Source organism: Anomalospiza imberbis, chromosome 2 (genome assembly GCF_031753505.1).
Source record: "Anomalospiza imberbis isolate Cuckoo-Finch-1a 21T00152 chromosome 2, ASM3175350v1, whole genome shotgun sequence".
In the NCBI taxonomy this organism is placed as follows: domain Eukaryota; kingdom Metazoa; phylum Chordata; class Aves; order Passeriformes; family Viduidae; genus Anomalospiza; species Anomalospiza imberbis.
The window spans coordinates 116,949,711-116,973,618 of record NC_089682.1 but is presented as its reverse complement, the minus strand read 5'-3'; the positions used below and the strand labels follow the sequence as shown (position 1 = coordinate 116,973,618).

At 50.9% G+C, this 23,908-nt stretch overlaps 1 protein-coding gene across 2 annotated transcripts; it reads right to left on the bottom strand.

The window, feature by feature from the left end:
• Positions 1 to 791: 791 nt before the first annotated feature.
• On the bottom strand, positions 792 to 22,461 carry RNF169 (ring finger protein 169). Of its 2 annotated transcripts, XR_010996660.1 has the most exons (7): positions 22,100 to 22,461; positions 14,477 to 14,553; positions 9,667 to 9,813; positions 8,873 to 8,985; positions 8,130 to 8,229; positions 1,744 to 6,056; positions 792 to 1,627 (listed from the first exon to the last, which is right to left on the bottom strand). XR_010996660.1 is itself a non-coding variant. In XM_068182751.1 (6 exons), exons 1-6 carry the CDS (start codon positions 22,428 to 22,430, stop codon positions 4,854 to 4,856), a joined length of 1,971 nt encoding a protein of 656 aa, XP_068038852.1. In that variant the 5' UTR covers positions 22,431 to 22,461; the 3' UTR covers positions 792 to 4,853. The 2 variants fall into 2 exon arrangements, 1 of the variants encoding a protein (XP_068038852.1); XM_068182751.1 differs by having other exon boundaries at positions 792 to 6,056.
• Positions 22,462 to 23,908: the final 1,447 nt, after the last annotated feature.

The following is a 23,908-nucleotide window of genomic DNA, read 5'->3' as shown; positions in this document are numbered from 1 at the left end:
ACAAGGAACCCCGTTTTCCATGGCAGGAGATGCGATGCTAAGCTAGATGACCACTGGGAGCGATCCAATTTAGCTGCTGTGACGCGGGACATCAGTTTCATGTCAAAAGAATCCCAGCCCCAGTCCGCAGCCCCAGTCTGGCCTCCTGGCAGATGCATCTCCCCACAGTGAGAGCAAATGAGGGGTTTCCACCTGTCTTTGCTCCAGCCTGTTATTAATGAGCCTCTTTGTACCTCTGTTCCTTTTGGCGGGAATCGGGTCTGGCTTGCTGCCCCGGCTGTGCCAAGACATTCCCGGAGGAAACTGCACAGGGTCCTCAGTGTTTGTGAGAGCAGAGGGGAGCAGCCGCTGGCAGCGCTCCCGGTCACACGGAGCTGCCAGTGCAGCTGGAAGTGGAGAAAGGGCAGCTGGAGTAGGTCCTGCTGCAGACGCCCGGGATGCGGACAGGATCAGGATGGGTGGGCAGCACGTGCCACTCCCTGCCCGCGTGGAAAGCTCCAGTGGGAGAGGGCTCAGCTCTGCCAGGGTGCCACACAGACCCTGCTGGGCTCCCCGGGATCTACAGCTGGATGTACCCCAGCCCAAACCCAGCTGCTGGGAGATCAGCCTCGGATTAAAATAGGTTTGTCCCCAGAGGAAGGGGAACTCGGGTCTCTGAGCTTTTCCAACCAAATGATTTTGTGATTCTACAATTACTCCACAACCTCCTTCGGACGGGGGCAAGTGTCACCCGTCTGGGACAAGCAGCGGTAGGATCCTGCTTGTTTCCAAGCACAGCAAGAAGCAGGGAGTTCCATTGTCAGAATCTGGTTTTATTCTGTTTGAACCTCGGCCTTTGCCCTGCAGTTCAAGTCCTGGATGCTGTTAAAACAAACACTGTTATTTGTACACGTTTGTTGGCGTATTTCTGGTTTGTGACAATTGTTTCACAAGCAGGATTTACTCTGTTTCAAACAACAGAAGCCACAACATGACAGATGCCTGCATGTCATTCCACTCACACACTTCACACATGCAAGTCAGCGGTCCCTTGGTGCCTCCCATGGCTTTGTGACACATTCGGGCGAAGCCACGGGGGTTCAGCGGAGGCCAGAATGACCGTCAGGGTCTGCAGCCAGCCGGCGCTCTGCTGGCGAGCGGAGAACACGAAAGCGCGACGACTTAAAGCGTTACTGGAGGGAAAGGGCAGCGACATCCAGGCTGGCGCTGAGGAGTTCGGCAGCGAATCCCACGGTCCCATCCGCCCGTGACCAGCTGGAGGTTCTCCCGTTTGCATAGTGAGCAGCTAACCCCGGAGCGGGCGCGTGGCGGTGTTCCGTGTTCCGCACGCCCCGGGAGGGCACAGGGCGCTGCCAGGCGCGTGTGCCACGCGGGGATCACCCAGCTCCGCGCTCCCCTCCCCGGGACGGCCCGTGGGCTCCATCCCACGTCCCCCACCGGGAGAGAGGGTCCAGGTTCTCCCGGAACGCTCTTCCCCAGCTGTGGGACAAGCTCTTGGCCAACCTTCCGCCGGACAAGCGGGAGGCGGGACAGGCCTGTCTGGTCCAAGGGCCCGCAGCATTGCTAAAGGCTTGTTTTCTAAAATCAGTGAGAGTCTTTAAGGCTTCGATCTCCCCCTTTGCTTTCACTGAGAAAATACAAAGAAGCGCTTGTTCAAGCTACACTTGGTGACTACTGTGCACTGCATGTACAATAGCATTGGAAGAGAAATACTGACAATATAGAACAACGTCATACAATCACCTGGCATGATCCCTTTTGGCACTTTTCCTTCATTTATCTCATCTCGCTGACTCTGAACACAGACCTTTCTGCACGGCTTTTCCCGGGCAGAGAGCTCCAGAGGGTCAGAAAGCCACTTTCTGGGAGTCGGTGGCATCTTTGGCAGACACGGTCCTTCCGTCAGGGAACCAACCCCAGCCCCTCCGGGTGAGACATTTTGGGAGGACACTCCCATGCCCGTGCTGTCCCACAGCCAGCAAGGAATGCCTTCATCCCGGAGGGAAGGCAGCTGAGGGTTACAAAGGACTTTCAGAGGAGTGTGAATAAATGCTTGGTTTAATCTCATGCTGCATCCACCGTTCAGCAGGAGGTATTTTCCTTCTCAGCTGGCATGATTTCTGGCAAAGGTGGTGTCATTCCTGACCTTTACAGGGGAGAGGCTGGGTACTCCTGCTCTTTTGAGTGTAATTATTTACAATTTTTCTTGTTTTTTGCAAGCTTACACAAACTTGGAGAGTGTTAAATTAATAAAACATTCGTCCTGGCTTTGCATCACCGCAACCCTTCCACAACATGATTGTGATTCCACATCCAAACGTCTCCTTGAATGCAGATGCCGTGGCCTGTGCGTGATACCTGGGGAGTTGGGATCTCTGTTTCAGGGACAGTGGGGAGCATGAGGGGTCCCATTAAGCTTTTTTTGGCTGGGGACAAGCTCAAGCCCAGGCACTGCCTCCTACACTTCTGCCCAGCTTGGATTTGGGATCAGGAAATTAACGCACAAGCCCCTAAATATTTATGAAATCTTTTCAAAAGAAGGTATTTAAGACACTGGCATAGTGCATTGGGCTGTGAAATCTGTTTTAAAAGGGGAAAGAAAAGATACATTCAGTGTGTAAATCTATTTTTTTTGTGGTGTAAGCAGCCCAGGCCCAGCTGAACCCCCACAAACATCACGAGAAAAAAGAAAACTGTTTAGGGAAGTCTGTGTGGGGCTCAGGAAAGTCTGTTTGAGCCACAGGAAAGGGGGCCTGTAAAAATAATTCTAAATCTAACTGCACCCGGGAAGTGCATATTGTAGCTCAAAAAATTGGGAAAAACAGCACGGATTCCAAATTAAAGCTGTGGCTTTCCCTCCTGAGCTCTGAGGGCAGATTCAGGCCAACACTGCTTCTCTCTGTGCTGTTCTTCTGAGTCCAGTCAAGGCTCCAATTCCATAATTTCCTTCTGATTCACAGCTGGACAGAGGAGCAGGTTTTGGTTTGGGTCAAAAGCGCCTGCTTCAAGCAGCAGCTGCCAAGGCTGCGGCACCAGAGAGGGCCTGGAGCGCCGGGAAGGCAGAGCAGGCCAGGTGTCACCAGCCCCAGGTACAACTTGAATCATCCAGTAGTTTGTGTGGCAAGGAGATACAGAGATAGAGATATATATTATGGAATCATTGCTATAAGATTTCTCAAAACAAAAGTGTCGATCTGTTGAAATATAGTATTTAAAATATATAAATTTTACCCAATAAAATATAAGATTTCTCTTTTTTTTTGTTTTTTGTTGTTTTTGTTTTTTTTTTTTTTTAATCCAGTTCAATTAGGGGGAAAAATCCTGCCAGGGTCCTTACAGTGAAAAAGAAAACCAGTTCCTGTTTTCTTTTTGACTGCTTAAGATGGAGGGAGAAAATTCAACCATTTTTAGATAGAGGAAATTGGGCAATGCAATTGTTTTAGATCAGATCCGTCTATTTATGTGGACTGGCTGCCCTCCCTTCAGAGGATCCATAGGGAAGGTTGCCCCTGCACTGTGCTCATGCCAAGAACACCGCTGCCACCTGGCACACAGGTGGGGCAGGACAGGTAATGCCACAACCCCTACCCCAGACAAGGGTCCCCATGGGCCTCGAGGATCCCTGTGAATACCCTGCAAGGCAGCTGCCAAGGACTGAGTGGGAAGGGTACTTTTGGAGCTACATTACTGGAAACAATCCATGAAATTAATCCATGGAAGAGGGTTAGAGACACTCAGAGAGTGGCCTGCCACATCTGGGCACAGAACACATGCTCCACCAAGCCCAAGCTTTGAGCCAGCTCTGCTCCAGGCAGCTTCATGCCTGGAAGTTTTTAGTGCATCACTCACCTGAGCTTTCTTAGTGGTTTGAGCCTGAAGCCAGGAAGCTGGAGCAGGGGCAGGGCAGCTCTTGGGACAGCTCGGCTCCTGTCCCTTCGGCTGCCTGGAGAGCACAGCAATGCGCCGGATCTCTCGGGATGCTCCTCTGGGACATGCAAGGACAGGCCTCAGCTGTGCTGAGACAGCTCTCAACTGAGCAAGGGATAGCTGGGAGGATGTCCTTCCAGAAACTCCCTGGACACTGTTTCCCTTTCTTCAATACTATAGGGAAGAACAGGAAACCTGGGAGAAAAGCTCCCTGCGTCCCAGTGCTCAGCGTGTGGCTCCAGCTGCTCCACTTGAGCTCTCTCCCCTGTCACAAACACGAAATTACAAACCTCTATCAGGTTTTTCAGTAAAATCCTTATTTTAGGTCTTTCTTTTCACTGCATTTGGCTTACTGCTTCAAGAAAGTGACGAATGATCTGTACTGCTGCTGCAGACAGTGAGATGCATTCATTTGGAAATACTACAGGGGGGCTCTGTTTAGGACTTCCCAGGAGAAATACAGAGCATGGATAAGAGGCTGACCCCACAACCAGATGCAGCCTGGGGGAGAAAATGGGCCAGGCAGAGAGGAGAATACTCTCAGACAATTTCTATGAGCAGAGCTCAGATTTCTCTTGGCAAGGGATGGTCCTCATACCCCTTGTTCACAACCCTCCTAGCTGAGGATCCCAGGTGTGCCCGACTGCCTGTGGAGGCCTTGCAGTGTATTCACAGGGACAACAAGACAATTCCTTCAGACCAACGGACCAGAGAGGACCGGAGGATTTTTTTTTTCTCATTCTCTCTCTCTTTTTTTTTTTAAATCTGACAGGACGCTGGTTTCTCTCTGAACTGGACCTAGAAATGTCTTACCACCGAAACAAAAAACAATTGCGTGTGGGTGAAGTAGGGCAAAAAATAGTTTTCCTATAAGATAATCTGATAAACCTCATCGTCCTCTAGAAAGGCAACATCGTCCAGCAGTGCTACTTGGCACCCAGAGTGCTCTTGGACCGCAGCAGATACCGATCCACACGGACTTTCCGTCTATCCACCGTCCTGTTCTCGCTGTCGAAAATCCGCTGCAGGTGCAGGGCCAGCCTCCTGTCCTCCTCCTCTTGCTGGAGCTTCTGCTCCACGTCCCGAACCTCCGGAGGCAGGCCCACCTCCCCCGCCACGTGCCTCAGTCTTTTGACGGAGCCGTTATGCTCCAAGTGCTTTGTTTTGCAGCGTCTCTTCCGGCCCCGCCGCAGCAGCGGCGGCTGCTCCCCGATGATGTTCTCCACGGAGCTGCAGGTGCTGTTCTGCACGTTGATCAGCTCACTGTTGTTCAGGTATTTCAGCTGCTTTTTCCCCGGTGGCTTGATGGGGACTCCGAGTGTGCTGTTGTCAGGCAGCGATGCGCTGATGCCCATGAGTCTCCTGCTCAGCACTTTCGGGCCTAGACTAAGACAGGATTTGTCCATGAATGTATTCACTTTTAGGTCAGGGACTTCAGCCAATCGTGTGTTTAGGGAGGTTACACTTGATCTCACATCTGGTTCAGCAGCACCGTCATCAGCGGTTAAGGCCTGTGAACCCCTGTTCTTCTCACTGCCCCTTCCCAGCTTCATTTCACTGACCGAAGGGAAGAAATCCAGCTCAGGGCGAGGCTCTCCTGTTGTGTCAGGTGGAAGGTGATCCTCCTGCGCTTGTGGCTGCTCTTTAGTGCAACTGTTGGAGTTGGTGATGTCAGGAACCACCACGTCTTCCCCAGGCTCCGAAGCCAAGGATGTAAGGGTTGCTTTAGAGAGAGTCTTTTTGATCTGACGCTCCTGAAATATCTGCTCCCATTTTTTCAGTATTCTAGGACTGGCCTCATAGGTGGTTGGCTTCTGCAGGCTCCGGTTCAGGTTTCTGGGGGTGGATTTGATGATGAGGGGGCTCAGGACTCTGCCGTCAGGGAGCCTCTTTGGCGGGGTGCACGGGGAGCAGACGATGGGCTTGAAGTGGTTGAGCTCCTCCGAGATGCTGTCGTTGCTCTCGGGGCTGATGGAGCGCTCCGGCCTGTGCAGGGCCGACAGGGAGGACACGGCGCTGAGCAGCAGGCGCTTCTCGGCTGTCAGGTCCGGGGCAGACAGGCAGCGGTTGTTCTGCGAGCATGACAGCACCCCGAGCAGCGGCGTCGACGTGCCCGCGGCGGGCAGCACCTGCAAGGCAAGGCAGCACGGCTGGGAACAGCACGCGGAGCAGAGCAGGAGAACGGAGCCTGCCGGCGTGCCCGACGGCCTCTGCAGCTCACAGCACCTTCCTGGCCCAGGTGGGACACGAGCAGCAGACTGCCGAGTCCAGCACCATCTGGGCGTCAAATTTATTTCAGTCTAAGAGCTGCTCCTGCCACAGGTAACAACCACTCTGATGGCAAAACTAACAGAGCAACAGGACACAGTCTCAAGCTACGTCAGGGAGGGTACAGGTTGGATATCAGGAAAAAAAACTTTCACTGGAAGAATAATAAACTACTGGAATTGTCTTCCCAGGGAGGTGGTGGAATCACCATCTCTGGATGTGTTTAAAAAAAGACTGGACATGGCACTTGGTGCTATAGTCTAGTTGAGGTGTTAGGGCATAGGTTGGACTTGATGATCTTAGAGGTCTCTTCCAACCTCATTATTCTGTGATTCTGTGATTCTGTGAAAATCACACAGTCACAGGATGGTTTGGGTGAGGAGTGATTTTAAAGGCAATCTCATTCCACCCTCTTCCATGGGCAGGGACACCTTCCACTAGACCAGACTCCTACAAGCCCTGTCCGACCTGACCTTGAAATGTGTTTTCTCTTTACCTGGATGAATCTGCCCATTGAGTGGAGTTAGGTTGATGGCTGCACTAGATGACCTTAAAGGTCTCTTCCAACCTGGATGATTCTGTGATTCTGTGAGGACAAGGAGAAGCCAAGAGGCCCTGCACTGCCCTGGCTGAAGAAAACCACGCTCCTCAAGGGAAATGATCTCCAAATTATTTTTTGCTCCCTTCCAAGTAGAGAAAGAATGAGGACTTGGCCCAGGTATAAGAGGTGCCTGGATGTGGCCCTTGGGGATGCAGGTTAGGGGTGATTGTGGTGCTGTGTTGACAGTTGGACTTGACGGCCCTGAAGGTCTCTGCGAACCTGGATGATTCTTTGATTAAGAGCAACATTTCTTGTCATCTCTAACACAGTCCCTGAATGCTGCTATGGGCATAATCCTGGCACAAAAAAATCAGAGAGGAGACAACACACACAACTGCAAATGGTCTTCTCAGCACTGAGATGAAATAGTTTTATCCAGCAGCTAGTTTGTACAATAACAGCCTTTCCACGCTTAGTCCAAATGAAGGTTTTTTTCTACACATTTATTTTGAGGTCAAAATAAGCTTTTGGAATACCCTGTGCTGGAAATCTAATTGGTCACATCCATAACACATCCTCTTAAAAAAGAAGACAGTCCTTGGAGGGAAGGTAAGTCATGGATGTTCACTTTGGGCTCAGTCCAGCTCCCATCAGCTCAGGTGGCAGACTGCACAGGTGTCTGTTCTCCATGGGATTTCTGGATCTGAACCCTCTCCTTGTCCATCAGGGATGAAACCAATCCCAAGAAGGAGGGGTGTCAGCTTGAGGAGGGGGAACATCCTAGCAACAGCAGCTGGGTGGCTGCCCCATCCTTAGAAGTGTTTAAGGCCAGGCTGGATGGGGCTTGGAGCAACCTGGGATACTGGAAGGTCTCCCTGCCCAGGGCAGGGAGTTGGATGAGCTTTAAATTCCCTTCCAACCCAAACCATTCTATGATCCTATGAAGACCAGGCCTTTGGATTTGCTATAGTATGGAAGTGCCAATGTACCCTGATGTCAGGAAAGCAATGAGTTTTGCTCTGTTTGAACAGCTTTGGAAAGAAAGGGAAAGGAAGAGAAGATTATTTTCCTAAACATTTAAAAAATTTTTCTTTACCTGGCTGGAGATTCAGCCTTGAAATGAAAATGAATCACAAAACAAAAGCCTGATGAGAACCCTTTCAACTTCCAATTAGCCTACAGTGCTACACAAGAACCCTGACACCTGCCTGCTTTTCTGTTTAGTAATTCCTAACCCAGCAGGTTTTATTGGGAGCCGCAAGGAGGTGATTGGCCCCATGGCGATGACACAGCACCACAAAGCCCATATTTTATATCTCCAGATTACTGCTGCTGTGTAACCTCAGATAAGAACATTTACACACTGGAAACTGTTTCAACACGCTGCCTGTACCTTTGTTTTGGTGGCTGGGGCTGATCTCTGCCTGCTCTTGGATCTCTCCTGAATGGTGTCGTTGCAGCTCCGACTCCTCTCCACCTTGGAGGTTAAATTCCTGAAAAGCAGACGGGTGAGAACAGGAGACTGTTTGTGACCTTAGGAGCAACCAGCTCAGCAGCCCTGGCAGTTGCTACCTGTGGGAGAGGCGTCAGCCCTGGCAGCACCTGGCTAGCAGAGACACTTCCCGTGCCCTCGGGGAAAAGGGATCCAGGAATCCTGGACTGGCGTTCAGGAGCTCCGCACTGAAACATGGACACCTCTGTCCACGGCCCATACTGAACTGGGGTCAGTGCTGAGGAGGAAGCTAGGGAAACCCCTCTGATTCCCACGTGGAAACACACCTGGTTATTCAGCCTTCCGGGGAGTCTGGGGCTGATGCTGTCCCTTCATATCTGTGCTGCAGAAGGGAAGCAGCACTCTTAAGCTCATCCTGCAGAATTTTGATTTCTGACTAATGGTTTAAATCTACAGGCAATGATTTTTCTCCTTCATGGGATGAACATTAACTTCCTTAACTTTCAGGTAGGAAGTAATCAGACAGACACCACGTTCTACCAATGAGCCTGCTCTAAAATTCCAGGAAAAAAATCACTTATTTTAGATTGGAACCACCATTTGAATTAGAGCATGTCAGGCGTGTTTAAAACAAGTGGGAAGAACATCTTTAAAGGACATTAAATAAAGTCTCAGCATCTTACCCTGAAAGGAAAGCAAAGGAGTAAGCACTGGTCTTGGAAACAAAAGCTGACCGATGTGTTTGCTTGCCCTGGAATGGTTCTTCATTCTCGGAATCCGAGAGGCGTTCAGGAAACTGAAGTCAACCAAGGAACAGTTAGCTGACATGTACAACAAAAAGAATAACTTGGAAAATAAAACTCTTTCTTGCAAAAGCGTTGAAGATCCCCGAATGCCCCATTTCTGATTATACTGAGAGGACAGAAGGCATAAATAATACAAAAACAAGCACATAGCTCCTATATATAGCTGTTAGTCATCAAATAAAGGTAATTTATTGATCAAGAAAATGTGGGAAAATTCTAAAATACAGGTTACTACAGGGTGTTGGTTACTCAGCCCCCATGGGTCAGCTTATTAAATGGAAATTTTAAGAACATTTCCTGCAGAGTCTCCCAAATGAAATGGGAAATAGGCAGAAGTCAGCATGAAGAATGTGTTGAACTTCAGTTGTACAACTTCACTGCAGAAAATTAATGGAGAAATATTCATGGAAATGCATATAAGCCTGAAGACCAAGGATACCCCCAAAGCTGTGGGGATCACAGAGCAGAGGGTAAAAAGGAGGACAGAAACCTCTAGAAGAACACCTGCAGTCACAACAGACCTTAGAAGACAGTTCTCATTAACAAGGAACTTCATAATCTGCCAGCTCATGGCCTTAATGAACTATAAAAACTCAATCAAGGAATCATGGAAAGCCAAAGAATGAAAATTTTGATATGTGGGCAGGAAGGGGAAGCATGAGCTCACTTACACAGTCTTGGTTCCCTTTCAGCACTACAGATTCATCTTTTTTCTGCTGTTCCTCCATTTTTCTTTTCCCTACGTCCATGTCATCTAGGATGAACTTGTGAATCAGATCCTCAGATGTCTTTTCTTCTTGTAGTTTCTCTTCTCTCAGCTGGAATTAATAACAAGAGAGGTAGAGAAGTTGTAATTTGAAGTCCTACACTTACAGACTGGAAAGACCAAGAGTTTGGTCACATCATTTAATTTTGTGCCTTCATTTCTCTACTCCAGGGTAGAGCCACTGCCTCTCTCTGACAATAATGTGAAGACTGGTTTGCTTCTATACCACATTCGTGTTTTATACACAAGTATCATGGGTTTTATCTTCTTTGCAAAACAACAAAGACCCAGGGCTGAACAAAGCCTTCTCTGCCACTGTACTTTCTAAAATCGAGAGACAAAAGCTTTTCTCCACCTGTAGGTGATCATACTACACGTAAAAATGTGCAACATTAGTTCCAAGCAAGCTGTGATATTTCAGTTTTAGCCTTCCCATGGCCTGACATGCTGCACACACAATTTGGCAGACATACAAGCAGCAGCATCTAAAATAAAAGGTGAGATGCAGCAATTCCCATGTTGAAAGCTACATGAGAGATGAAATGCCTGTTTCACCAATGTGTTGGGATGGAGGGGATCCAGAGAGGCCACCTTTCCCCTGACAGCTGACTCCAGGCTCAAAGCCTGAATTCAGTTTCAAACAGGGAATGCCAGGATCTGGAACACATGGACTCTGATGGGCTGCCTGTCCTGCTGCACTATTTTGCTCCTCACCTAAGGAATCAAGCTCCCCTTTTCTGCCAGGTTGGTTTTTTTTGTTTTGGTTTGGTTATTGTTTTTGGGGTTTTTTTGCAGACTTGCTGTCAAAACCAACAAGACCCCTCTCCTTTTCTCCTCCTTTCCACTACCTTTTCCTGAGGAACAGGCTTGGCACCCTCTGATTGTCCCTGCCCAGGATAACCAGCTCCCTTCTCCCTCCATCACCCAGCCATTTTCCCAGTTTGTGTCTTGCCTCTTCCTCAACTTAGACACAGCCCAGGAAAAGTTTACATACAGAACAGATCCTCCCTCCTTCCTCCATCCACCCTCCATGCAGAAGCTATCCAGACCTCTGACTGACACCTCTTTGCCCCACTCATGAACCACAGCACCAGGAATTCATATCCCTGGGCTTTTCCTCATATTTGGGCAAAGGCATCTCAGGTGCTTAAGAAGCTCCCTAACTCAAAAAGGCAGTGGGGGATGATGCTACAACTCCTCATTCTTCCAAAAACATTTGGTGTTTTTCTTCCCTGCTGGAGGAAGGGAAAACCTCAGAAGTATGGACATGAGGGTGACAAAGAAAACAGTTCAGGAGGCATTACAGGAAAAGCAAATTGTGATTTTCAAATTGGGAAAGGCCCAAATCCTACTGAATCCAAGCCCCCAGAGATGAGGAAGAGAGAAACAAGGAGGAAAACAAGGAGGAAAAAAGGCAGAAACAGGAAAAACTCCACTGTTTGGCTGACTGTGGGTGTTCAGCAAATATTTTCAAAGACCGGTTTGACTCCTTGCTTAGAGTTGTTTTAAGACGTATCTTTAAATTCCTCATCTATTAATAATCTCAAGCAATAACTACAAGAGTGTCTGACTAACAGAGATTGTGACCACATGATGCAGACATGATGAATAGTCTGCTCTAAGTCAACAGCATTTCTGCCTTTTTTGAAGCATCTGAAAAACAAAATCACATCAAGATTTATCATAAAGATTTTTTTTTTTTTTTGGCTGGCTGAAATACCACCCAGCACTCATGTCCCTCCTGTGTTTCTCATGTGGAAGAGAGTTATATGGAAAAATTCACTTTTCTGGCTAAACTATAAAACCAAAAGACTCAAGAATATGTAACAACACACAGGGATATTTAAGGATTTTGGGGAAATTCATGGCACAATTAGTGTGAGGTGACAACCCAAGCTTTGCTGACAGTGAAGTCAAAAATGCAACAACAGGATCCTAATCCTAATTAACAGAATACAAAAAAAGAATATAGGTCCAGAATTAATGCAAGCAAAATCAAACACTAATGATAAAATCTGTACTAATTTCAAAAATATTAATTTGAAGTAGCCTTAATGTAAATTGTCTCCCAGAGAATTTCCTTCCTGACACAAGGCTGTGCTGAGATAGGAGGACAATGAACTGAAACAATGCAGTGTGAAACATGTACCCTGGGAGAAGGACCTCATGTTATCTGAGCAGCATCTCTGAAACACTGGATGCAGGACCAGCAGCTGCTGTGAACAGCACAGTTATCAGAAAATGCATTTTAGACCTTTTGGATACCGCAGCTGCAGGGGGGAAAAACTGCTGTACAAGCAATTGCTCCCTCAGGACCACCATTCCTGACACTAACATTGAATCCCACAAGTCTGGCAAACTCACGTTTGGTATCTTCTCCTCCCTCCACGAGCTGTCCAGGTTTGCTGCCTGCTCCGTCTGCCCTGGCTCTGGGAAGCTGCATGTCAGCACATGCCTCAGGTAGGAGTTTCCCTCCCACTGTGTGTGCTTACAAGCAACACGCTTGCTTGTGATAGACAGACAGCTGGACAGGATGAGTTAGGGTTTTAGTGCACAGAAAGGACAGCCTCCTCTGGAAAAACATAAAATGCAAGAGCACCGAAGGGCATAAAAGAGGAAAACCCAATCCTGCTGTCCTGCACAGACAGCAAATATCTATCTCATTCTGAAAGCCAGTTGAGAAAATTAAGCTATGAGATAATCCACATCAAATAAAATCTCTTCAGTACATAATTATGGCACCACTTTGTTTTCAACTGCAAGAAGTGGGGAAGCGGGTCAAGAGTTCAGATATATAAAACAACCCATATCTGGGAGATGTAAAAAGGGTTGGAAATGCTCCTGTCCCTTCCTCAGGAGGAAAGCCCAGGTTATCCCCATTCCATGGGCAGGGAAGCTAGGATGAAAACCTGTGTCTTGAGACAGGGAAGGAAACCAAATCATACACAAGCTTAGATTCCCAAACCTGAGTCCTCCCTGATTCAGAAGTTCAGAGATACCATGAATCTCTTGATAAGTAGCAACAGTGACAATTTTCAGATCAGCTTCCCTACAACTTCCTGACCGAAGGGTAGAGCCAGATGAGAGTCAGTCTCTCATCCCAGGAAACAAGTGACAGGACAAGAAGTAAGGCACCAAATTGCACTAGGGGAAGTTTAGATTGGCTATCAGGGTAAGTTCCTTCCCTAAAAGGGTAGCCAGTCACTGGCACAGCCCCCAGGGCAGTGATGGAGCCCCCATTCCTGGAAGGATTTAAAAGCCATGTGGATGTGGCACGAGGGGACATGGGATAGTGGTGGCCTTGGCAGTGCTGGGGGAATGGCTGGACTCCATCTCAGAGGGCTTTTCCCATCTAAAGGATTCTGTCATTCTGTTCTGATTCTGTGAATAAGGAAACAGTGGGTCATCAATTGTCATTTTACCAGCAAAATCTCACTGCCATTTCCTCTTAGATGACAATTCACAGAATCTCCTCCCACATGGCTCTTCCAGCTGAGCTTCACAAAAAGCAAGTGTAAGCTGGCAGGGGGAACAAACCCATGTCCCATCTGGCAGGGGGCAAGAAGAGGAAGGCAGCAGGCTGAACAAGAACAAGAAAAAAACATGCCCAAATGCTAGAAACATGGCAAAGTATTTCCTTCTGACTGGAAGGGAAGGGAGAAGGGTTGGCACTGGACTGCACATGGTATCTTTTTGCTGTAGATGTAAAAACCTTTTCAGCTGCAGCCAGACCATGTTGCAAATGTGCTTCCTTAAATTTGATAGAGAATTGCTGCTGAAAATGCCCCATGTCCCATGACTTTGCACACAAAGTGTCCCTGCCATCCTGGCAAGGCACCTCAACTGGAGAAGAGTTTGCAATTCCTATGATCAGTTAATGAAACAGTCAGCCAAAGCTATCTTAGTAACATGCAGTGACAGTGCCCATCAGTGTCACTGCTAATTCCATACCTGGAGAAGCAGAAGGGAAGACCCTTCCATGCTTCTGAACTGTCTCCTCACACACATGCGTTTCCCAGACTAGTTATTTACCTGAAGTATCACCTATTTTCCTACTCAGACAAGGCTGTTTTTTTGACTCAATCGGTGTCCCAGCTCTTTCTAAACTTGTTGAGATCTACAAGTGAAAACCCAAAGAAAATTCTTCAACAATGAAAAACCCCTCAGGTTCCTTTTGCCCAGCGGGTAAAATAACCAGTGAGGGGTTGGACCCATCTCAAGGGAAAACAAGATCACAAAGACCAAAAATCTAAAAAAAAATTTCATGGACTTTAATTCCAAACCAGCTGAAAAACCTTTATTCTCTCCTCTTTTTTTTTTTTTTTTTTGTCTCTAAATGACGTTTTATTCTTGGCTAAAAAAAAATGGAAAGCTCTAGCTTGGAATAGTTTGTTTTTGAGGAGAAGGATGTTTGAGGAGAAGGAGATGCCTTATGCTGCAAAAGCCTTTATGGAATTACATCCACAACCACACAGTCACACCAAAGAAGGTACATTTCCATTTTCTGGAAGGCAGACTAAGACAGCAAAATTTGGCTTCCACATGCACAATTACAGCCATTTCCTGAACTGGCTGAACAGTATAAAGAGAATAAATGACTTTTGTTAAAGAACAGGAAAAAAGAGCTCTTCAGGTTTCCCCACAGGTAGGATGGCATTCCTGCAGGACATCCAAGTTGTTCTGGAAGAAAAAACACAATTAGCCAAAATACTGACCTTCCTTAGCTGGCTTTCATATTCTTCTCGGAGTTCTCCTGTTCTGCTTAATTTAATGGGTGCTCTGAATATAAAGTCTGGAAAGAAAAGGGGAAAAGGAAATATTTTTTAGAACAGGATAACTGGTGTTGGCCATTATTTCCCAAAAAGGGTGAGATCTCCAGAGGCTGCACAAGAGCTTCTGCAGCACTTTTTTCAAGCCCAGATGTTTATATTCTGCCACTGCTATCACAGCTCTGTTTAACATACAGAAACATCAGGAGGAGGATGGCCAAGTAATCCCACTTTGCACTTCCCGAGTTTCCTTTGAGATTCTCAAGGGACCTTGACAAGCAGTTAAGCAATCAGGGAGCACAGGGAGGATGTAAACACAGGGGTGAAGTAACAGCCCGGAGAGGGCACAGGGAATCTGAGTGCTGGGAATAAACCCAGGCTTCAGGCACAGGGAATAAACCCAGGCTTCAGGCACAGGGAATAAACCCAGGCTTCAGGCACAGGGAATCTGAGTGCCGGGAATAAACCCAGGATTCAGGCACAGGGAATCTGAGTCTGGGGAATAGACCCAGGCTTCAGGCACAGGGAATCTGAGTGCCAGGAATAAACCCAGGCTTCAGGCGCAGGGAATAAACCCAGGATTCAGGCACAGGGAATCTGAGTCTGGGGAATAGACCCAGGCTTCAGGTACAGGGAATCTGAGTGCCGGGAATAAACCCAGGCTTCAGGCACAGGGAATAAACCCAGGCTTCAGGCACAGGGAATCTGAGTGCTGGGAATAGACCCAGGCTTCAGGCACAGGGAATCCAAGTCCCAGGAATAATTCCAGGCTTCAGGCACAGGGAATAAACCCAGGCTTCAGGCACAGGGAATCTGAGTCTGGGGAATAGACCCAGGCTTCAGGCACAGGGAATAAACCCAGGTTTCAGGCACAGGGAATCCAAGTCCCAGGAATAAACCCAGGCTTCAGGCACAGGGAATCCGAGTCCCGGCAATAAAGCCAGGATTTAGGTGCCTGCTGCAGGCAGACACCCCCGGCACACAGGCTGCCAGCAGTGCACCCCAATTTCACAGCCCTGTCCTTCTGCTGCTGAAGCCAGGGATTGGGAACGCTCCCTGTTTGCTCGGGAATGCCTCCTCCACATCCCCCTGTGCCAGGGGTCCCGAGCAAGCACAGCCTTTCTCCCGTTGCAGGGCACTCCCCAGATCAGGGTTCTGGAGCTGAGCGGGCAGCATGCTCTGTCTGGCAGAAGTTCCCTGCCCTGCTCCCACTCCCTCCCTCTCCCCTCGGGAAGCCAGAAACCAAAAGCATACTGGCACAGGGTTATAGCTCAGCTTCCATCCCTGAAGTCTCTTATTCCCAAAGGAGTCCCTTGCTTGTATCAGCCTCAAAGCTCCCTCCCACTTCCGTGCAGTGCAAGTCTGGGCAAGTTGCACTTCAGCTGGAGGAGCCTCGAGGCAAAAGGGAACAACCAGAACAAAACAACAACCCCCGGACAACCATCCTGGCTCTATCCGTATCGGTATTCCAGGCAGCGTGCAGCACAGCTCATCAGCCCAAGGCGCTACGGTCAGGATGGAGCAGGTTCGAGCAAGGAGGAAACAGCAGGGGTACCTCCTTTCCCCACCCTGCTAAAATTAAAGGATATAAACCAGCAGCTCCACCACATGTTTTCACAGAATCCCAAGATTATTTAGGCTGGGAAAGCCGTCTGAGGCCATTGAGTACAATCTGTGACCAATCCCACCCTGTCACCCAGCCCAGAGCACTGAGTGCCCCATCCAGTTGTTCCTTGGACACCCGCAGGGATGGGGACTGCACCACCTCCCTAGGCAGCCCCAGACAATGCCTGAACACCCTTCCAGCAAAGAAATTCCTCCTGCTTCCCAAAGTGAACGTCCCTTGGCACAGCTTGAGGCTGTTTCCTCTTGTCCTGTCCCTGTTCCCTGGGAGCAGAGCCCAAACCCCCATCAGCTGCCCTCTCCTGTCCAGGAACTGTGGAAATCGAGAAGGTCTCTCGGAGCCTCCTTTTCTCCAGGCTGAGCCCCCCCTCACAGAACTTCCCATACGTTTTATCTGGCTCTAAATGAAAGGAAGATGGCAGGGTGGGTGAATCCAACACCCAGCTGCAGACTGTTTTGCTGGGCATCCTCTGGCTCACGGCCACATTTCCCTCGTCCCTGGGGACGGGTCACAGCCCCGGTTCCCAAACATGCCACTTCCAGACTGATGAAATCCCGTTTGTCCTGCTTTCCCCTGGTTTCCCCTTCCCAAGTTCCACGGGAGCCCTGTGACCTCAGTCCCTCCTGCCGGTGAGGGTGAGTGCAAACTCCGCAGGCAATGCTGGAGCTGCACAAATCACACGGCGTTTCTTTAGCATTCAGAGGCAGAAGAAGCATCTGAGGTAAGCAAACATTAAGCACATAGATCATAAGGCCTCTCTTCTCATCAAAGAGCTGCTATTTCCTCGTATCCACACGCCTGCACGAGCCAGGCTTGTTTTTAAAGGAAAACATCCCAAGTGTCCTCACACATGGGATAAAAATCCCAAGTGATGTTGATGCTGGGGAGGCCAGGCTGCATTCCTACTCCTGCTTCTGTGCCCGCAACCAGCCACGCTGGAAACCTTCCACTGGCTTCCAAAAATGTTTTTTCAATTGTGTCCTTGAGCGGTTCCAGTTCTTAGTGAACTTTATCAGGCTGAAATTTCCACAGAGACAGTCCCAAGAGCAGCAGCAATCTGTAACTGGTCTGCAGCAAACTTCAATTACTCCTCAATGTTTAAGGCTTGTCTCCAGAGCTAAAAAGGTGGAGTTTTCCCCTCCAGGGAACAAGCTAACCCGAGGGAAACACACAGCAGGAAAGATGAGCCATGTCAACTCTCTCATTTCTTACTTGGGTTCAGCAAGCTGGAGGAAATTTTAAATAATGGAGTAACATTTATGCCTAAGTTGTCGTGGTTGAGCTGAAGGGGCCCAACACCAGGTGGAGGCAACTTTATCAACAGTACCTTTATGCACCAACTTGTATATTTTACAGATGGGTCACAGAGAGAAGCCCCAAATTTCCAACTCTGTATAGAAGAGATGAAAACAAAAATGCATGCAGTGATGTACATCTGCATTCTACAGAACTCCAGAATGGGTCAGGCTGGCAGGGACTACTGTGGTCACCTGGTGCCACCTGCCTACTCAAGCAGGGCCATTGCAGAGCATAAGATTGTGTTCAGAGGGTTCTGGAATATCTTCAGTGAGGGAGACTCCACACCCTCTCTGGGTAGTCTGTTCAGTGCTTGGTCACTGCACAGGAAAGAAGTTCCTCCTCATGTCCAGCTGGAACTTCCTGGGCTCAGTCCCTGCCTGTGGCTCTGGGGCCATTGCTGGGCCCTGCAGCAGAGCCTGGGCCCTGCTCTGCCCCTCCTGCACACAGGGACAGCCAGGGACAGCCAGGGACAGCCAGGGCTGAGGCCCCTCTCGCTGGGGCTCCTCTCCAGCTCCCCGAGCAGCCCCAGCTCCCTCAGCCTTTTCTGGGCATGGAGATGCTCCAGGCCCTTGCTCAGCTCCATGAGCTCCTGTCCCTGCTGTGCTGAGGATCCACAGCTGGACACAGCACCCAGAGGTGCCTCCCAGGGCTGGGCACAGGGGCAGCATCCCTTCAGCTGCCAGGGCAGAAGGGTGCTGCACCCAAGGATGCTTCTGTCGGCACAGAACCATTCCAAGTGGAACCAGACCAGTCCTTGAACTGGGAGGAAGCTGAGGTGACCAGAGCATAATTTCTGGCACATCTCCCCTACCAGTTCTGGATGTTCAGGTCCAGGACAAGGCTGCTCAGCTGGTTCAATGTGTGCCACAGCCTAGGACAACAACAGAGCAGGCAAAACCATGGAAGAAAGGGCTTTTTACTTGATTTTGCAGCAAATCTCCTGCTTGCCCTTCCTCTTGAGTGATCTGTGGGCCAACAGAACTGGTTCCTGAATGAAGCTGACTCTGCTGGGAGGGTTACTGGGAGGGCTGCCCCTTGCCAGCCTGGTGAGAGCACCAAAACAGTCACGGTGGCAGATCAAACCTAGCATCCTGCTTTCTTATGCTGGCAGTCAAGAGTTGTATCCTATTGTGCTCAGCCTTGGAAAAAACAACTGATTTCTGCACTGAGAGGACAAAGGATTTTCTAATTATTTAACACTGGTTTTCTTTATAAGAGGCATCTGACTTGCAGCCTCAATCCCCTTGAATGAGTCCATCCTTTCCACACCAGCTCGGCAGCGTGTCTTACACACCATCTCCGTGGAGCCGCACTCCTGACCGGCACATTTTAAATTTACTGGCAGGAGATTCAGAAACCTACATCTGGCAAATTCAGCAACATGGGCTGACTAAAAGTAAAGCTGAACTCGATTCAGAACCCTTCGGGTCCCTGTCAGTCGTTCAGAGACTCCTGGGTTTTGCCAAACTGATGCCATCAGGCAAGTCCCAGCTCTACCACCAGCAGCAGTGAAACCCCCTCGCCCCCAGCTTCCACGGAAACTTTCAGCAGGCTCTGCAGCTTCCCTTTCCCTTGAGGTTTTCACTACTTTTCCTTTTAACTCCTGGCAGTGAACACCTGCAGCTGAGGATGAAATCTTAAATGTTTTCAAAACACACAACAAGAAGTTAGGAATTTTCTGAGCCTAGCACAGGTGTAACCACTACTCAAGTGGAAATTATTTTCCAAGAGTTAATGATCCACTGCCATGCCTCTCACATTGACCATTGAGGCTAGCTCTGGGATAATTTAAGTATTGTGGAGGGCTGGAGAGAGAACAATGAGGAAAATGATGGAGGTGCAAGCCCTCTGATAGCCTTACAGCACAGTTACTGGCCCCAGAGAGGCACCCTATCCTATCTTGCTAGGAAATCTTAAATTTAACTCATCCCACCAGCAATACAACATCATGACAAGGAGGAAAAAAGGGATGGTGTCAGTTTTCATCAGTTTGATGTGGGGAGCAAATCACTGCTTTTCCCGAGACAGGGAAAGGCTTCTTTGGGATTGCCACTTCCAAACTTGTAGCACTGTGCTTTTGAAACAAACACACAACTAGTGGCAGGCCACAGAACAACAGAAATGACAGAAACTTAAGGAAACACCAGGAAATGCTCAAGAACTAGACTGGTTTGGTCCAGCGGGGAAAGGGGAAAACCACTGCCAAAAAAGGACTGGGAGGAAGGAGGGGGAAGTCATTTTACAAGTCTGGCAAAAACACGCCACCCCTCTCGCACGAGCGTCAGTTAGTGATTGTTGTGCATTGCTACTGGGCAGGGGAGAAACAAAAGAAATCTGATTCTCTGAAACGTGAATGCACTTATTTTCTCACAAATCAGGCCGAGCACCTCGCTGCAAACATATTCTGTTCCTTCTCCTCGGCCAGCCGAATCCTCAAACACACTCCCGCAGTCTCCAAGCCTCCCATCTGCTGCTCCTCTCTGCCTTCCAAGAATTTCACCAAGCAACTGTTTTAATATAAGGAACCTCACTGAGCAAAGCACTGCAGCCAGCACTGCAGCTTCAGCTCCAAGTCTGGCCTTACAGCAGCACCTAGGGCGCCTTCCCAGGTGCTCTACGGGACTTGGGGATGCTCACAGAGGGGACGTGGGAGCCGTGGGCCACCTGCCTCCTTCTGGAGCAGCAGCTGGGGCCAGGCTGAAGGCAGCAGGGCAGCTCCTAGAGAATCAGATGCCCAGGAGCTCTCAGGCAAACCCAGCCCATGTCTCCACTGATTTCTACCCAGTTCTGTTTGACAAGTGTCGTGACAAGGGCTCTGTACCTATTTGGTCACCTAGTGCAGAATCCCCAGCCTCAGCCAGGGTCTGAGGGCTCCTTGAGCCCACTCCTATGGAAGAATCCCAAAGGGAATACAAAAACTGGGACATGAAACCATGATTAATGAGCCGGTTTAAGCTGGAATAACCAAGGTATGTCAAGTGGTCATACCGAGTAGTTTTAAAGACTTTGCACATTTTAAGGGATTTAATTAAATACCTGAGCTTAATCAGTTTTTGATAATAGAATCACATAATAATGCCTTCCATGGTGAGATGGCTGGCTCAGTGGATGAGCACAGAGCAGCAGGTGTTGGAAGGGACTAGAGATTACCTCATTTACCCCTTGCCATGGGCCTTCCACTGTCCCAGTGCCCCATCCAAGCTGGCCTTGGGCACTGCCAGGGCTCCGGGGCAGCCACAGCTGCTCTGGACACCCTGTGCCAGGGCCTTAGCACCTTCATTCCCAACATCCCATCTAAACCTGGTGAGAAGCCATTCCCCTTTGTCGCACACACATCTCACACAACTCAGGACAAGCAGAGAATTAAAACTAATTCTGCCTTCAAGAGCCCAGCTAAGACACCGCACAAGCATTCCTGCAGCACGGCTGGACACTCTCATCCAAGGACGGCTGACACCACTGCCCTGGAGCAGAGGTTGACTCGGGGAGCTCCCAGTGTCCCTCCTCCGGAGAAACCGCTCCCAGCGCTGCAGCTCAGCTCCCCCTGGATGGCCCATCTGCTCATGGATTCAGCAAATCCTTCCGTGAGAAGGCTTCCCAAATCTCTTCCAGGTTAGCGGGGTTAGTTCAAACCACTATTTAAGCTGTTTAAGCTCATCCTGCCAATTCTTCCCACAGCCAATTAGAGGGTGCTGACACAAGCACGAGGCGGGAGACCAGAAACACGCTCGGAAAGGAGCGGGTTGGGCTAAAAGGATGTTTATCTGCAGCTTAAATCCTTGTTTGCCCTACAGCGTTCCCCTCGGCACTGCTATGCTGCTGAAGTGGGCTCTGCTGCAACACCTCTCCAACCAACAGATCCCAGAGCACCCCGAGTTCTGACAGCAGCAAGGCGGGCACCTCCAGCAGCTCCCACCGGGAAAGAGCAATGCCACTGTCTCAGACGAGGGTTTGTTTTGAAGGGAACACGGGGAGCAGTTTTCTAGGAGTGGAGAAGGCACCTGGCTTTGGAGGCAGGGAGGAAACGTGCAGCTAAAAGCCATGAACACAGGGATGATGGACTTTTTTTATGTCAACAAGCCACTAGGACTTCCCATGGTGCAAAACCCTGTCTTGATGCAGCACAAACCCGCCCAACTCCTGGCAGCGCCGTCGGAACCGTTCACTTTTGGGCCAAAGTTACCACAAAAACACCAGAGGAAGTGGGGAAACCCCCCCACGGCCGGCATCCCGTCCGGGGGAGGACGCTCTCCGTGCCCTGCACTCCCGATAGCCCAGAGCAGGGCGGCTCAGCCCGAGCGGGCCGGGGGCACCGGGGCACCGGGGCCGAGCCCCCGCCGGCTCACCGCACCCCGCGCCTGGCCCCGCCCCGGGAGGCCCCGCCCCCGGGCGGGCGGAGGCCCCGCCCCATCCCCGCGGATTCACGGCACGTCCCGCGGCGGCCACGCCCCCCCGGGCTGAGCTCATCGCACCTCCCGCGCGCCGGCCCCGCCCCCCGGGCTGAGCCCCCGCGAGCTCCCCGCGGCAGCCCCGCCCCCGGCCCCGCCCCCGGCCCCGCGCCCCCCCGCCGCTCCCGCTCCGGGATGGGGGGGGCGCAGGTGCCGCCGCCGCCGCCGCCGCCGCCGCCGCCGCCGCCGCAGCCGCACCTTGGTCCGGCGGCCGCTGCTCCCCGCCTGCTGCTCCGGCGGCCGTGCTGGCTGCGGGCTCGGCCTGCTGCCGCCGGGCCCGTGTGGAGAGGCGGCTGCGGCACAGCGGGCAGCAGAGGCCCGGGCCCTGCAGGCAGCGCTGGAAGCAGGCGAGGCAGAGCGAGTGGCGGCAGGGCGGCGTCACCGCCTCCACCAGCGCCTGCCGGCACACCGGGCACTCGGCCACCGACAGCACCACCGCGTCCTGCTCCTCCTCGGCCGCGGGCCGGCCCCGCCGCCGCCGCCCCCGCACCGCGGCCCGGCCGCCGGCACCCGCCGCCGCCGCCGCCATCTTCCCACACTTTGAAGGGCCGCGGCGGCCACGCCCATCCGCATAATTCATGAGGGGCCGCCCCCCGCGGGGCATAGTAATGAGCGCCGCGCGCCGCTCCCGCCTCCGCGCAGGCCACGCCCCTCATGAATATTCATTGCGCCGCTGAAGGTCCCGCTCTTTGTCGGGACGGGCCGGCCGCCCGGTTGTGGAGGACAAATCATGGAATCACCGATGGTTTGGGTTGGGAGCACCCTACAGATCACCCAGGGCCACCCCTGCCATGGCAGGGACACTTCCACTGTCTCAGGCTGCTCCCAGCCCCAGTGCCCATCCTGGCCTTGGGCACTGCCAGGGATCCAGGGGCAGCCACAGCTGCTCCGGGTACCTGTGCCAGGGCTTTTCCATTCTCACAGGGAGCAATTCCTTCCCAATATCTCATCCAGCCCTGCCCTCCGGCAGTGGAAGCCATTCCCTGTGTCCTGGCCCTCCAGGCCTTGTCCCCAGTCCCTCTCCAGCTCTCCTGGAGCCCCTTCAAGCGCTGTAAGGGCTCTGAGCTCTCCCCACGTGAACACCCCCAGCTCTGCCAGCCCGTGATTGTAGCGGGTGCCTGGTCTCTCTCCGTCCTTATCCCGACCCAGGAGCCTTTTGTTCAGTCTTCCCTCCGCTGTCCAGCTGAGGAGGGGAGTGACGGAGCAGCTTTGGTGGGTACTCGGCGTCCAGCCAGAGTGAAACCACCATGGATGGTGACTCAGAGCAAACCAGAGGAGGCAGAGCCTCTGCACCAGTTGCTATGGAAATCTCTTGCACTTCTCTTCTGCTTTTCATCTCTTTACTGGGCCACCAAACCAATCTGTCTTTCCATCACGTTTTAGCACCCTCTCTGGTGAAGCCTCTCAGCTACGTTGGGTTGGCAGAAGACACAATGTGGCTGCAGAGGCAGAGGCGAAGCCCTACACCTTTGAGCTTCCCTGAGCAGGCTCCTCTCTCCTTGGCTGGAGAGAGGAAGGGGTGATTCATGCCCAAGAAAGTCTCTGCACGTGTGCCAGGAACTTGCTGGGGGATAGCATTAACTTTCCGCCTCACCCACACGTCTATCTTTAGTTGTCTCTGGCTGTTGAATGACTAGAAGGATACCAGCATGTGGATCCCTGCTGTTGTGGGCTCCACGAAACGCCAGTTGACAGAAAATTTGCTTCTCGTGAAACAAAAAACTCGTACTGACTTTATTAAGACGAATTATGGCAGCGGTTTGGGACTGGACTCGGTCCAGCAATTTGTGTGTGTGTCCTGTAGATGCTGCTGCTGGCTAGAGCCAGATGGAGTGTGCTGTTCCCGAGCTGCCCACAACGCTGCTGCTCCCGGGATCAGCCTGGCCGGGGAGCTGGGCACTGGGGAGCCCCGGGCAGGGACAGGGAACGTGGCACTAGGGAACACTTCCCCACCAAAGCCACGTGTAGGACAAAGCTGTGCAGAGCTGTAGCCCTCTGCAGAGTCCT

Bases quoted from the DNA above. Each gene is read 5' to 3' on its own strand.
- RNF169 (XM_068182751.1), bottom strand. From the start codon at position 22,430: ATGGCGGCGGCGGCGGCGGGTGCCGGCGGCCGGGCCGCGGTGCGGGGG. The intron at 14,554-22,099 runs GTGCGGCTGCGG...TTTTCTTTCCAG, and splicing joins GCAGCGGCCGCCGGACCAAG to ACTTTATATTCAGAGCACCC. The intron at 8,230-8,872 runs GTAAGATGCTGA...TCTGCTTTTCAG, and splicing joins TCCTTTGCTTTCCTTTCAGG to GAATTTAACCTCCAAGGTGG.